We start from the raw sequence: 14,855 nt of genomic DNA on the forward strand, positions 1-14,855 counted from the left end.
GAAAAACATGTCATGGTACCAAAAACGTTTCACACTATTTTGTCACAGTATTATTGCTTAAAAAATGCACCCAGGGGCAGCACTGTGGCTCAGTGGTTAGCACTGTGGCCTCACAGCAAGAAGGTTGCTTGTTCGAGCCCTGACTTTTCTGTGTGGGGTTTGCATGTTCTCCCCATGTTTGCATGGGTTTCCACCACAGTCCAAAGACATGCAGTAAATTGGATAAACTAAATTGGCCCGTGTATGTGTGTGAATGCTAGTGAATAGCTGTTTCCCACTGCAGTGTTGCAGCTGGAAGGGCATTCACTGCATAAAAACATGCTGGATAAGTTTGTGGTTCATTCCACTGTGGTGACCACTGATAAATAAAGAGACTAATCCGAAGGGAAATGAATGAATGATTAAATGCAGCCTTGGTAAAGAAAGGGACAAAAAAATAAAAAGTTGATCCCCAAAATTGTAAGGGTAGCAAAATCGCTATGTAAAAATGATGTTGTTATTGTAAAAATGTAAGCATTGCTGGTTTTACTTCCTTTCCAACATTGTTGATATTATTGACAGTGGCAGATGTAGCTTGCATTAACACTGCACCGACCCCATTATTTAACAAAGCAATTTCATCTCATCTGTTTACCTTTCTCAACATGTAACTGTTACTACATTACTACATACTACAGCAGAGAGACTATTTAGGAATTGGTGGATGCTCTACACATGATCGACACTGAAAAAAAATCTATGAGTGCACAAAAGCAAATCACCCATCGATCAGATGTCATTTGGGAAGCAAAATCAATTGCTATTTGGTATAAGAAAGTGTTGTTGCTTCTATCAGCCTTTATTAACAGCAAGAACAAAAAAGACTTATCCAGATTCAAACTTGGAAGAAAATTCTTGTCCGAGATGCAGGAATAGGATTAAAAAAAATGCATATGTGAAAGAGCTAGAGGACATTATGGACACAGGGCTGATCTGTGATCCTAATCTCTCACTGGGCATCATCTGACCTCTGTGTACCACAATATGACCCAGCCCTGACCTGCTGGGGAGATCCTGTGAACCGAATGTAGCAGGAAGGAAATGGTTTGATGTCTGCTGTGGCTCCCATTGGCAGAGCACTAAGCCTCTTTAGTGTCTCCACTAATCCTGGACATGAGCACAAACCCCCAGGCGCACTGAGACAACGGAGGAGCCTGTGTGTGTTGGTGTTTGTGTGAAGTGTGCACTCCATTTCCACTGGATTTGGAGAAAAGAGAGCATTAGATCAAAATAGGGCCGCCTGTCTGTTTGGTGTGACTAAAAGCGGCTGTGCGTAAGATTAAAGTTATTGTACTCTGTTAGGTGTGAAGATTTAGTGAGCTGCCTTCCTAAGGAATAAAATAGTCTCATGTATACTGCAGGTCTTGATGAACAATATATTACTCTTTTTTTTTTATTTTTAAATAAAGTAATTATTCAGTTTCCTATTAAAAGCAATCCCTATTCATTATACACTAGCAAACCAGCATAACATATTGACCCATAAAATCTTAGGCTGAAAAATAGGTTAAAAATGGTATGATTTGCAATTGGTGCAGACAAAATGAGAATACAAGCCACAACTTGATCTTTAAAGGTCAGAAAAAACAATGCTTCAACATGACTCTGGTGGCTTTAACCTTCGTCCTCCACTGTGCCTTTGAAAAGCATCATATGAACATGGCTGGCATCCAGCCGAGTTGACATCATTCACCACCAATGACAGAGGACGTCATTCACCGTACCCACTCACATGCATGGCAGACACAAATAAAAGTATACGATTCATATCGAATTAATTTCCACAGTAAAAATTAGGCCTGAAACCAACTGAGAATAACTAAATCTGTGTGCCTTTGTTCTTGATTACACATTAGTGGGTCATATCTGATCTGTGCCACATGGGAGGGGAGGAAAAGAGAAAAAAAAAACTGAAGTGAGATACTAAAATTGGACCACTTGAACCATGTAAATGTAGCATTTACAATGTTTCCCCATTGTGAAGCTTGTCCTATATTGCATTGCAACAAGCTCAGTGGAGAAAATCTGGGAACAACAGTAGCGGCATATAAAAAGTCAAATCTACAACTTTGATGAATGCTATACATGCAAAAAATCGATTCGACTCTACACACAATCTTAATTCTGCTTTTCTACGATTCTGCCAATTATATTATCAAGGTTTTGAAAGAAGTGTAACAGCATATATACAATAATGAATACAATAAATAGAGTGAAAATAAATACCTTTTAGGACCTTTACCTATATTTTAGTACTTTATAACCGCTTTAGGTTTCAACCGGAAACACTGGCAAGATTTTAACTAACAGTTTATTTACTAAATATTAATTTAAGGCACTAATCCAAAACTAAAACGTTATACTGAAAAAAGTCTATTAAATCTAGCTGATTCAGCAGGTGGTGGCTATAGAAATACAGAAATAATGGAGTTGCCTTGGTTACTGCAATAAACAAAGCAAAGCAAGCAAATCTAGCAAGATTTTATTTATTTTATAAACTAAACATCATCCTGATATTAACAGAATTCAGGTTAACTTTAACATTCAACCATACATTGCATAATCAAAAATGATATCGAATTAAATATCTTGCAAAATGGCATTTAAGACTTTAAGGGCCTTAACAATCTCTACATTGATTTATCAACTTTTAAAACTTTAAGACCCTGTGTACACCGTGTTAAAGCGGTTGCACAAGTCTTCATGTTTCATAATCGTTGCTCAGAAACATGGATACCTCCAAATGGTGTAGAAAGTGTCACATGCTGTTTAATAAGGCATAATTCACCCCAAAATGTAATTTCTATCTTAATGTAAAAAGATATTTGTGGCCACAAAATCACACATGAGCTGACGCATTGTTTGTTTACTACCAAGACAACGCGTGTGTGTTCGACAGGGATGTCTAATTTAGTGAACAGAGCATGCATAAGCTGTGAACAACAGGTAATAAAGTTCTAAAATAACATTCAGTTTGGGAACTGGGAATAACGTTCAAGAGGGAATCTGAAGATGACAATGTTTCATTTTGAAATAAAATAGTCTAATTATGTTGTCAACGACAAATGGCAAGCATATGTCTCAAACATTATTATTCAACTTCAGAATTATGAAGAGTTGTATTTTGATGCTATCACTTTACTGTGAATTAGTAACCAAGACACAGTCTATACAAAATTTAGGGTTTTAACCAACAGTAGACCTACACGTAGGCCTAAAATTATAATTGTTGTTGTTTTACCATATGTTTGAGAAATCAGAATATTACTATAACTTTTATTTTACATCTACAGAATCGAGAGAAGATTGTGATCTGGATTTTAAGCAAAACAAAAAATAGTGATACTCATTGTATTCTACCGAGAAGCTACCAAACATTAACATTTGATGGTGTCGTATCTAATACTGACTAATTGAACCTTTAATCTGCTGCCCACAACATGGATGTGATAAATGTGGAGTATATGCTGTAGATGTTATTGTTAACTATTCCTCAATCAAATTGAATCAAACCGTTAGGCTCAATTAAGTGATTCATAGGTTTCAAAGGTAACAGTCGGTGGAGCTACCACTTGAGCAAAAAGAGCATCAACAATCTTTACAAATGTGCAAAAAAGTTTTTAACTTCAGGACATATATCCCAAACGCTGCCTCCTCCTTTTGTTCATCTGAAAGCAGACAGGCTGTAGGGGCGAGAGCAGGAGAGTGATGGGTGCTTTTTGAAGGAAAAGACAAGCGCTGATATGTCCTCCCACCGTTCAAAGGCAGCGAGAAAGGGAGAAGATAGCACATGCAAATTTAATGAAGTCATGTTTATTTCTCGGCGAGCTGTAGCGTGTGTATGTGCGCACGTGCACACTCTCCACCCACGCTTCCCTGCGGCGGCGCTCGGATAAGGGGGCTTTGTAACTATCATAGTTCAACTCCAAACCCCTGTGCTTCTCTTTCTCTGGGAGACACAGGGTAGATCATACACTGTATACACAACCAGTTTTCAATTATTAAGTAGCACAGAAATAAAAGACTCGAGTTCACCGCTGTGCCAATGGGGGCTTTTTTTCCCCCCACAGAGAAAATGTCAGTGCTGGAGGTTGTCAACGGTGGCAATGCCAGAAAACACCCAAGGGGACTGAATATGAACTAGGCATGAATCCCAAATGTGTACCATGAGCCATTCTTTCGTATGAGGATGCACCAGTATTATATTAAACGGTTATTAAATGAGTGCTTTTACAGCTAGACTTCAAGAGCATGCAAGATGACATCCCTTTAATACACTTCAGTAATCTAATTTAAAAAAAGGAAACGAGTATGAACAACTTAAAGGTTAATATATGACATCAATCAAAATGGAAAATATGCACACTAAATTAAGTACATACACACAAGACCATAGTATTAAATACCAAAGTCTATTTTTGTTGATCCAGTTGTACCAGCTGAACAACATGGAATTTGCAGAGAGTTCAATTAACCTACCAATATACTACTGAAACCAATTGCTATCATATCAGAGACGGAATTTTTGAAGCACCTGGAAATATTGTACCACTGGCTCAGGATAATACATTTCACATAATAAGCAGCAGACATTCCAAAGGTAGAAAACGCATCCATCCAGATTATTTTATAGCGCTCACCTGGTCAAATGCATTCATTTCGGCTCAAATAGCTTTTGCTATTTAATCCTTTATAGTGTTTTTAATAATATTCGGATTGCTGCATTGGCAGTGGTGTTCATTACAGCAATGCCTATAGACTTAACAGGTGATTTATTTTCAATCATACATATTCAAATGTTAATCTGGCCTACAACATTGATGATTCAGTGACTATTTATAGGCCTTTTGTTTGTTAACTCTGACTTTCTAAAATTTTCATCAAACATCTGTTTACTCTGAACATGTATAGATAATGATACACAAAGCATTTTTTGTTATTATTATTCATAATAAAGTAGGCTTTTTTGCAACTTCAGTCAATATCATGATAATCTGCTTGTTATGTAATACTGTTTGGAATGGAATTTGTTTTTTTTTTCTTTCAGCACCACTTGTCCTCTTCTCCTGTGGGATTTAATGTTTTTGGAATATTTTCATTTATTTTTATGTTTTCTATATAATTCTTCTTTACTATTACTATTTTCTGTTTATGTTAGATTTTGTATAATGAATGATTCTTTTATTTATTTTTATTTTTTTGCTGCATGGTTCTTTTCATCTAGTATTACACAAAATGGTCACAGTATAAAGGTTACATATTTCAGTCTCTAGATTAACAACGAGAAGTCATAACAGTATGGAATATGGTTTCTGGGTCTAAGCCACTACTCATTTGAATTGAGAAAATATTAATTTATGAACACTTTCTGGTCATATCATACATTAAAGTGAACTATATAAAATCATGGTGCATGGGATGCAGTAAGGACAGAGACTGTTGTGTACAACAATATTTTAACAATTTATTGAAAATGTATCAATTTCTGGCCATTGGATACTAGGCATATATTGAGGCCCGTTGAGGGGTGTCAGGGGTGGAGTGAGCGACGTATCTGAGTAGGGGCGAGAGGGGTGTGCAATGTATTTAATGACCGGTTTGCAAGAAATTATCATTCATTTGCGGGCATTTGGGAGTCTCTGTGCACTTGCGGGATACTCCTAGTCTTAGCAACTGGATGAATGTAAAGGAGGATTAAGCAAAATTGTTTCTACTCTATAACTAATGTTTTTAACTCACAGCAATAAAACTTTACAATGAGTGCAACAGTTTGTATTCTATGGTTTATTATTATAATTTTTCATTTTCCATATCTGCAATTCCTGTATTTTGGCATTTTTTTGCAGTCCACTTAGAATCCAACATGTAAATCAATGTTTTCTTTATTGGCATTGATTGTTTTGAAATTTAAATGTCATTGACATGCCTGTGTTTTAATTTCTGTAATAAATATGGCTGTCAAGCAGGATCTTGATGGTTTATAGTGGGTATGTTGTTTGCATTAAGAAATCTGTGTTACAAGTTAAACAAAAATTCTATTAAACAATTATATTTTGAATTTAAATAGTTTTTGTCTTGCGTTTACATTAATTTTACATTTAAATAGCCAAAACTACAAGTTTCAGTATTTTAAATGCGATTAATCGCGATTATTTTTTTAAAAAAGGTGCGATTAATTAGTTAATTTTTTTAATCGATTGACCGCACTAATATATATATATATATATATATATATATATATATATATATATATATATATATATATATATGTATATGTATATATATATATATATATATATATATATATATATATATATATATATATATATATATATATATATATATAGCAAATGTGATTTTTCAAAGTATTACATTACTTTGTAAACAGTTATTATTACTATTTGTTGAGTCTCCACCATACAGTTTGATAGCGCGCTTGGACACTGAAGCCACTTTGCGTGATGTCACACTTAACAAGCGGATACTGTTTATCATCATAAAAGTGCCAATAATCACCAAATAATCACAACAAGGAAAACTGGCAGAAGCCTAGTCTTGATAATCTAAACAAGAGATGCATATGAACCCATGTTAATATAAGGTGTACACAGTAATATGATCAGCAAAGCACTGCCGATCAGACCACTGAAATGTCAATATCAGTTGGAAGCGTGGCCTTACCTTACACCCTTCACATGCGCTGACTCCATAGTGGTAGCCCGAGGACTTGTCCTGGCAGACAAAACAGGGCTTGTAGACCCGTGGTGGAGGTGGCGGTGAAGGAGGGCTGGGTACGATCTCCTCTGAGCTTGTGCTCTGGGTCTCCACAGCTACAAGAAAACAGAAACGGACATTAGTTTACCTCATTAATGTGCTATAATTCTCCCACACAGATGCATCCGAGAAAACAGCATGTTGTCATTTAGCAAGTCCACAAAGACCTTCAACATTCAAAAGAGTCCTGCACTCCACAGGATGGCTCAGCCAGGGGAAAATGTGCATCCTGATCAGCGGCGAAGGTCACGCCTGTCAGGAGAACGTCTCCATTCCTGGAGCGAGCAGTCAGAGAGGCTGGTGTCACGCTCTCCTTACACTCTCACTTTGCTTTCTTCCCCGTTTCAGCTGCTACCGACTGGGACGAGTGCCAGCCTTAATTAATAAAGTCATGACAGTCAGCTGGGGCGTGGAGGGAGAAACCACATGCTGTGCTGGAGTGGAGTGGCCGCCCGAGCAGCACAGCACTATCAAGAGCTGCCATGATCCAGAGCTTATGAAACCACCACGCGACTTAAATAGCAGACCATGAGGGGAAACCCACAACTCAGAGAACACACTGCCCTCTCCACGGGTCAAGAGTACAAAACAGCAAAGAAATGCGTTTAGAAATAGCCAAAATTCTCCACATAGCTGCATGAATATGCCCACATGTAAAAAATTGTCTGCGATACGCCAATGATGGCACCAGTATAGTTTTAAAAACATTTTGATGGACGTTTTCACTTTGCAACCCGTATGTTTCTCTTCTCTGCCACCATCTTCTCTCTCATCCTGCCGTGTTCCACAAATGCCATGTAGGTAAATGACAGATGAAGAGAAAAGTTCTCAGTGAAGGAAAACATGCTACTATGTGGGTGCAGTGACTGGGTCTGTCAGCAATTGAGCTATGAAGAGATTCAGGTGTAGTTTTAATAATCCATGACAGATGTCACAAAGAGTCAAACTGTAGACCTCAAGTTCAGCTCACACTGTGTGATTTTTAATAATCCTAACTGACTGTAGCCTGTCAGACCACACAAACATGGTTCCCATGTCACACTGTAAGATCTCATAATGTCAGACTGAACAATCAAGATGCGCCAAACACAAACATGCAAGAAAACTGAGGTCATCCATCTGTGACACATTTGCTAACCCATGATCTGAAATGATCAAACAAACATTCTGTAATTTTGCTCAAAGTGTGCCTCAATAATGGTTTGAAGATTGTTGATTGCATCATCAGATACAGGACTCCTATTAGTTCCTGGTTTGACAGTCATCCTAGCTCAAGTCATACTACAGGATAACGTTTGAAAACTTCTGACTCTGCCAGAACTTCATCAGAGGGAAAACCTGAACACAAGGGTCATTAAGTAGCTGTCAGTAATCATGTCAAACTAACAATCACAAATCTTAACCTAGGATTTCAGGAGTCTTAAGATTTCCCAAATTTGTCTCAGAGGACCAAATTGTGGCTAAAAATTGCAAAGTGTGAGCAGGGCTTCATATTTAAGCATTAGCTGATGAATGTTGATGAATGGAACATTAGTCAGCTTCAGGCTGGTTCTCCACATCAGCTCTAGTTGGGCTCTTGCTGTGGTAGTTCTCCTGATTCAGCACGTTGAACTGAAGTTGGGATTTTCAGAGAGTCATCACTCAAACTTAAGTTTAGCGGGCACATAGCAAGTACAAAAAGGAAAGTAAGAAATTTGAGTAAAGACATCAAGACAACACTGACATAACCAGGGAGTTTTCTGTGAAACAGGATGTACCGTCAGGACATTTTTATGGTCCAATACTTTTTGTCCTAAAGAACCAAGAAGCCTTTAATCACCCTAAAATTGCAAATCCTGAGGCCACTTGGTAGCTGGTTGCAGAACTAAGGATTCTAGAGCATATATGATTAGATTAAAACAAACAAACGAAAGAATGTTCCTCATCTTATTGCAATCGTTCCATATATGGAAGAAATAAAAACTGTAAATGAGCATTTCCAGCGTTACTGATGTGAAATTTGCAGTAAAGCTTCAAAAAGAAAGTATTTGTTAACATTATATTAAAGCACCTGTTTTTCCAAAACAACTAATCACAGAGTTATGGGATCAGAAAAATATCAGTCAATAAACATGTTTTATATTTTAAATGAGGAAAATAAACATCTGTTATGGATGTGACCAAAAAAGTCTGCAAGTTTACAGTATACAACATACTTTTTAGAAAATCTGTGAATTAAGCTGCACAACCCAAAAGAAATGATGCTACTCAAAAGGATGAGATCGGCTCACTATAGAACAAAAATGATTGATTTAATTTTATTTAACATTTTTGCATTTATTAGGAAAAAAGCTTGGTTATGGATGTGACATCTCTTCATAATGGATGTGGTGTGAAATCTGCACTTGTGTGTCTTTGGTGGATCAAATATAATTGTTTGAAAACATTGACAGGGACATTTAGAGTACTTTTACAGCACTTTAAAAAACAGGCCTGGACACAAAAAAAAGAGTTTCAATATTTTGGTGAAAACTTCATTATTTTATGGCAAGGTTGGCATTTGCATGGAATCGCTCAAATATTTGTATTTGCCAAAATTACACAGTAATATTTTACTTATTTACTTATTTTTTTAATTATCTTTGCTAATCAAGGCTACACACTTTTAACACACAATTTCAAAAAAAAAAAAAAAAGGAATCTAAAGAATGTTTCTGATTTTCTGATAATTCATTTAAAGTCCAACTCATCTGTTAATGATAAACATGTCAGTTTTTTGGAAAAACAGATTTTCTTTTGTGGGATTTGTTAATCAATATAAAGAAATTTAACTGCATTCATATGAAAGTCTTTCATAACAATGTTAAGGTTTTCATTGACACTTTTGTTTAATTGAATTATCCAAATTCAATAATATTTGTGATGGGGTATTGAAACCTTGATCTGATAAATCGGTTTGTGATGGTTGTGGGGTCTGTGACAGGCAGTGAGGTCTGCTTTACACTTATCTAAGTAAGTCAGATATCTAATCAACCTTAAACAGAAACAGAGTCTGTGCCAACCTTTAGCACAGCCAAAACCTCACAAACGCAAACATCAAGACCACCAAACAAATGCCTGAATGATGAGACAACTTTCTCTTTAATCATTAGAAAACTGGTGACATTCATTTAACAGTGCATTTAAACAGATCTTGCACACCTTCGTCTACTGCGAGAGGTATGACAGAAAATGAGGCCTCATCTCCACCTCGCAACACCCACACTGTTGCTGAGCCGGTGGGCAACCGTATGAGTCTATTTCCTGTGTTCAGAAAAAGCACAGTCAAAAAGCTAAAAATACACGCACTGGCACCGGCACAGAGTCAGATGAGGATGTCGAGTTCTTATCTCTTTCCACACACAACCAGCAAACGTCCCCACAAACACGCATCCCCAGCACATGATCGAACGCAAAGCGACTTGTGTTGAGAGAGCTGAAGTGTTTTATTTAGCAAAGGTTGAAAAACAAGATAAAAATACAATAATGATGTGAAACTGTGAAATAAAAAACAGAATCAATCAGGCAGTAATCATTTGGGTTAGTTGAGTTTCCCAGACTTACAGAATTCACCTGACCATTGCATTTCATCAAATTCCTAGAAACAGCCATAAAACTATAGAAATTAGCATTTTTTCCAAACCACAAGAATTTGCTAATAATACTAGGTTTATCATGAAGGCCGGAACGAACCCTTGATTTTCTTTGCCAATATTTAGGCCCTGTTTACATGTTTTAGTTTTAAAACTCATAACTTTTGTAACGGTTACGCCTTCTGTCCACATTACACCAGAGTTTTTGAGCCCCGAAAACAGAAATTTTTGGAGACGCTGAAGAGACCATTTTGGTTTTAAAATGCTGCTGCTCCATATCAGTGTGGATGAGGGTAAAAGAAGACATCTGAAAAGACATCTGCAGACATTCGGATCTGATTGGGGCTTTTTCTCAATATTTAGTGCACAAATTTAAGTCTTGCACACTTTCCTGATGTTTAGAATTTGCTAGTTTGTTATGGAAAACAAACTGCTGAAGACACGTCGAGTAAATCTTCAAAGGAAAAAAGAGTACTTACATTATCATTCGCATCAACCTGCCTACATTGTTTCACCACATTAAAAATAAAATGAAAACATGATATAAGGAACTGCCTCTTTTCATTTTGATACTAACAATTTAACAGACACCAAAACTGTTGAGGCATTGTGTAGCTACATATTTATATGACTGTCAACGTCACTTTACTGTATGCATATTTATAACAAAACGAAGCTTATAACATAACTGCCTCCTTTCATTTTCAATAAAATTAATGAAAGGAATGTCTCTTGCTGAATTTCAGTTTGTTTTAATAATCAATACTGGAAATCAACATGATAACTTTATACAATATAGCAAAATAAAGTCAAGCGATCAGTCAAATGTGCAGAATCAGTGTACATGGTTACATAATTTAATATTTTGTGCTCAGCCAAAACACGTTACCTGAGAACATGTAATAGACTCAAAAGACCTAAAAGTCATTAGATAGAGACAAGACGAATTAAATATCACATTTAAAAACTATAGTGAGATGAGATCCAGTGGTATATGCTTGATGAACTGTCGACATGCGCTGCTCTCACCTGAGGAGGTGTGCTCCCGCTGCACCAGCTGACTGCCTGGGGCTAAGACCTTCGCATACGCTGCAGCGCATGACAGTGTGTGTGTGTGTGGTCACGTGGTGCGTGTTTTCAGCAGTATAGTGTGGACGGAGATCTGTTTAGAAATGCTAGATATAACGCTAGCTTGGACTTGAATCGTTTTTGTTCTGAAGCCGTTTTAAAACTATTCAATTAAAATGTATTAATGTAAATAAGGCGTTAAAGACAGCAGCAAAGGCAAGACTTAAAGGACAAATGTAAGATCACATAATTTAAAAGTATTAAATAATAAAATACAATTTAAAGTGAATTACTTTAATTAATTCAACATTTTTTAATGAATAAGTAAAATATAATTAAAGTGGATACTAAAAAGGCTAAATAGGTGTACATATATTAGTCAACCATTAACAGAAACCTTAGAAACAAAGTGGTTTGGGAAACAGCAGCATAACCTAAAATTACAACACTTTACCTTTGGACTTCAAAGTTGTTCACAACCAATAATTGATACACAACTGAAAACTTACAAATGGCAAATAAAAGTTAATTGAAACAAGATCCCTTATAAGCAAAAATTTAAAGCAAAGTGGTGTCCAAGTGCAAAACATTTGCAGATGGTATTTCGCTTCGTATTTTCACACACTGAGAGAGGACAGGAAGTGAGAAAAACTACCGGCTGGCATCACACATCCAGCTCTCACGAATACGAGAGCTTCGAGAAGGTGAGACTGTTTTTACATGTCAAAGCGTTCATTTCTCTCCCAATCACTCTCGGCGCACTCGTTCCCTTTCACCAAATCTCGCTCTCTATGCCATTCGCTCATTCCCTAGAGCGCCGTCTGACCTCTTTCTACTGAACTGCTCTGATATGAGTGCCACATTTTCCATAACAGGGACAAAGCTCAGCCCAGATCCAGGACAATGTTATGGGAACTGCTCTTCTGACAGCAGCCGCTCGGGCGGTGGGCACAATTACACCATCGACTCTAGCCCACACCACAATGACTCAAACTTCCTTTAAACTTGATCCGATCAATAATAAATAGCTTGAATTAAAAATTGAACGGCTCAACTGAACTGAAAAGAAATCCCTGGCTCTTATATAAGAGAAAGTTTGAGGGCTGGAAGCTGCTTTTCTGAACCCGAATAACCCCGAGTAACCGCAGAACTGGCAGCACAAGCGGCTTCCTGTGAAGCTGTGATCAGGTGGCACGCTCTAATTACGCACTCGGAGGAGACATGTCTTAGTCATGGCTGTTGAGTTGGCCTGTAGCTCGGGAGAGAACAACCTCGCGCTGAAACTGGCTTTAATTATGCCCAGAGGTTCGACCCAGAGTAACCTTACATTAACCGCTGTGCAGCTTTTGGAAAACAGGTCAGTTTCACCACCTGTCGGAGATGGCCCTTGTGCACACGGAAGACAGCAGTTACAGAGGACGTCGAGCTGTTTGACATCACCATGCGCTTCCTCTCAATTCCTAAGCCGGCAGGCAGGATAAATATCACATTAAAACTGCCAAGAGACTGGCTCTGTTCTGAAACCTAGTGAACCGACTACCTTGATGTTACACATTAGTGCTTCCACTGCAAGAGGAACATTCTTTTAAATGATTTGTTTCTGAGCAATTCTATGGCAACAATGCATGTGCTCTTGGAGAATCACAGAATGGACAGCAACTTTTGATCTTTGCTATAAATGAGAGACATCTACAGTCTTCAACAATCTTTACCATTCCAATTAGTTGTGTTGTCATTTTACCAGCACCACCACCATTATTACAACAATTTCTACTACTACCAATATTACTACTACTATTACCACTACTACTAATACAAATACTACTACTACCACCACTACTACTATTATTACTACCACTATAACTACTACCCTATTACTACTACCACCATTACTTTTACTACTACCACCACTATTACAACTACTACTACCACCACTACTACTATTATTACTACCACCATAACTACTACCCTATTACTACTACCACCATTACTTCTACTACTACCACCACTATTACAACTACTACTACCACCACTACTACTATTATTACTACCACCATAACTACTACCCTATTACTACTACCACCATTACTTCTACTACTACCACCACTATTACAACTACTACTACCACCACTACTACTATTACAACTACTACTACTATTATTACTACTACCACTGGAACTATTACTAATACCACCGTTACTACTACTATTAACACTATTACAACTACTACTACCACCACTAACACTATTACTACTACCACCATTACTACTACTACTACTACTACTATTACAACTACTACCACTACTACTACTACTACTACTACAACACAAACAACAACCACAGCAATTTTATATAGCACCTTTAAAAGTAGTATTTCAAAGCCTTTTACATATATAAAGTAGGTAAAAGACACAATAATACATGCTTAAAAGCTAGTCAAAAAACAAAGTCAAGATAATAAAAACAAAGAAATAGTTGAAATCCAAAAACATCTATTTTTTTTTTAGCTTTTGTTTGAATGCGTTTTAAGTGATGATTTAATCCTGCATTCTGAACATCAGAGGACAGATTTCCCCAATTTTAAGGCCAATGAAGAGTATACATCATAGACTTTAGCTACGTTGACTTAACAGTTAAAAGACTAGCATCAAACAAGTGTAAAGTACTTGCAGGGGTGCAAGGGATTAAATGCTTAGACAAATATTGCAGCAAAAGACCATTCAAGGCTTTATAAGTTGGCATAGGTATTTTAGGATCAATTTGAAAACTGACAGAAACCCAGTAAAATGTTTCCTCCTAGGACTAGATTTTTTAAACAAAAGGAAATAAGACTGAGGCAATGAAGGCATGAACAGCAGCCTGATCATGCAACTGGCAGCGATGTCTTGTCACAGGAAGAGAAGCAACAGCTGAGAGAAGTGAAGGCTAGAAAGATGCATCTTGCATCTCAGTGTGCCCAAGAGACTCTTTAACTGTTTTTAACTGTTTTTAAGTGCCCTGACTCTTTTCTTTTTATAAAAAAAGCCAAACTATTATACACTGCAAAAGATTCAATAAATTAAATAAGATTAATAAGATTTTACAATGACTTACTAATACAAAAAATATATATTACATTAATACAAAAAAATGTAAAATACAATTGCATTATAAAAACATGCTAGTGTAGAACATACATGTTATATAATGTAATGCTCCAATATTTGTTTTGTATACATTTTAGATAATTTCTATTATTTGTATAAGGATTTACCTTTGGGAAGAAGCATTCAAACATTTTATGACCAAGAGGCTTAGTTTGGACTTGACTAAAGTCAAGCTAGAAGCTAAAAGTTAATTTTACATTAAAATATCAAATTGAAC

The 14,855-nt window shown here is 36.7% G+C and overlaps 1 protein-coding gene across 3 annotated transcripts in view; it reads right to left on the reverse strand.

The window, feature by feature from the left end:
- The window catches only part of rarab (retinoic acid receptor, alpha b), a 214,704-nt gene that overhangs the window by 13,435 nt on the left and 186,414 nt on the right, over nucleotides 1–14,855 (reverse strand). For all 3 annotated transcript variants that reach the window (XM_068217050.2, XM_005164029.6, NM_131399.1), the window contains 1 exon segment: nucleotides 6,721–6,869. In XM_068217050.2, coding sequence (XP_068073151.1) covers nucleotides 6,721–6,869 — 149 coding nt within the window.

This window comes from Danio rerio, chromosome 3 (assembly GCF_049306965.1).
Source record: "Danio rerio strain Tuebingen ecotype United States chromosome 3, GRCz12tu, whole genome shotgun sequence".
Classification (NCBI taxonomy): domain Eukaryota; kingdom Metazoa; phylum Chordata; class Actinopteri; order Cypriniformes; family Danionidae; genus Danio; species Danio rerio.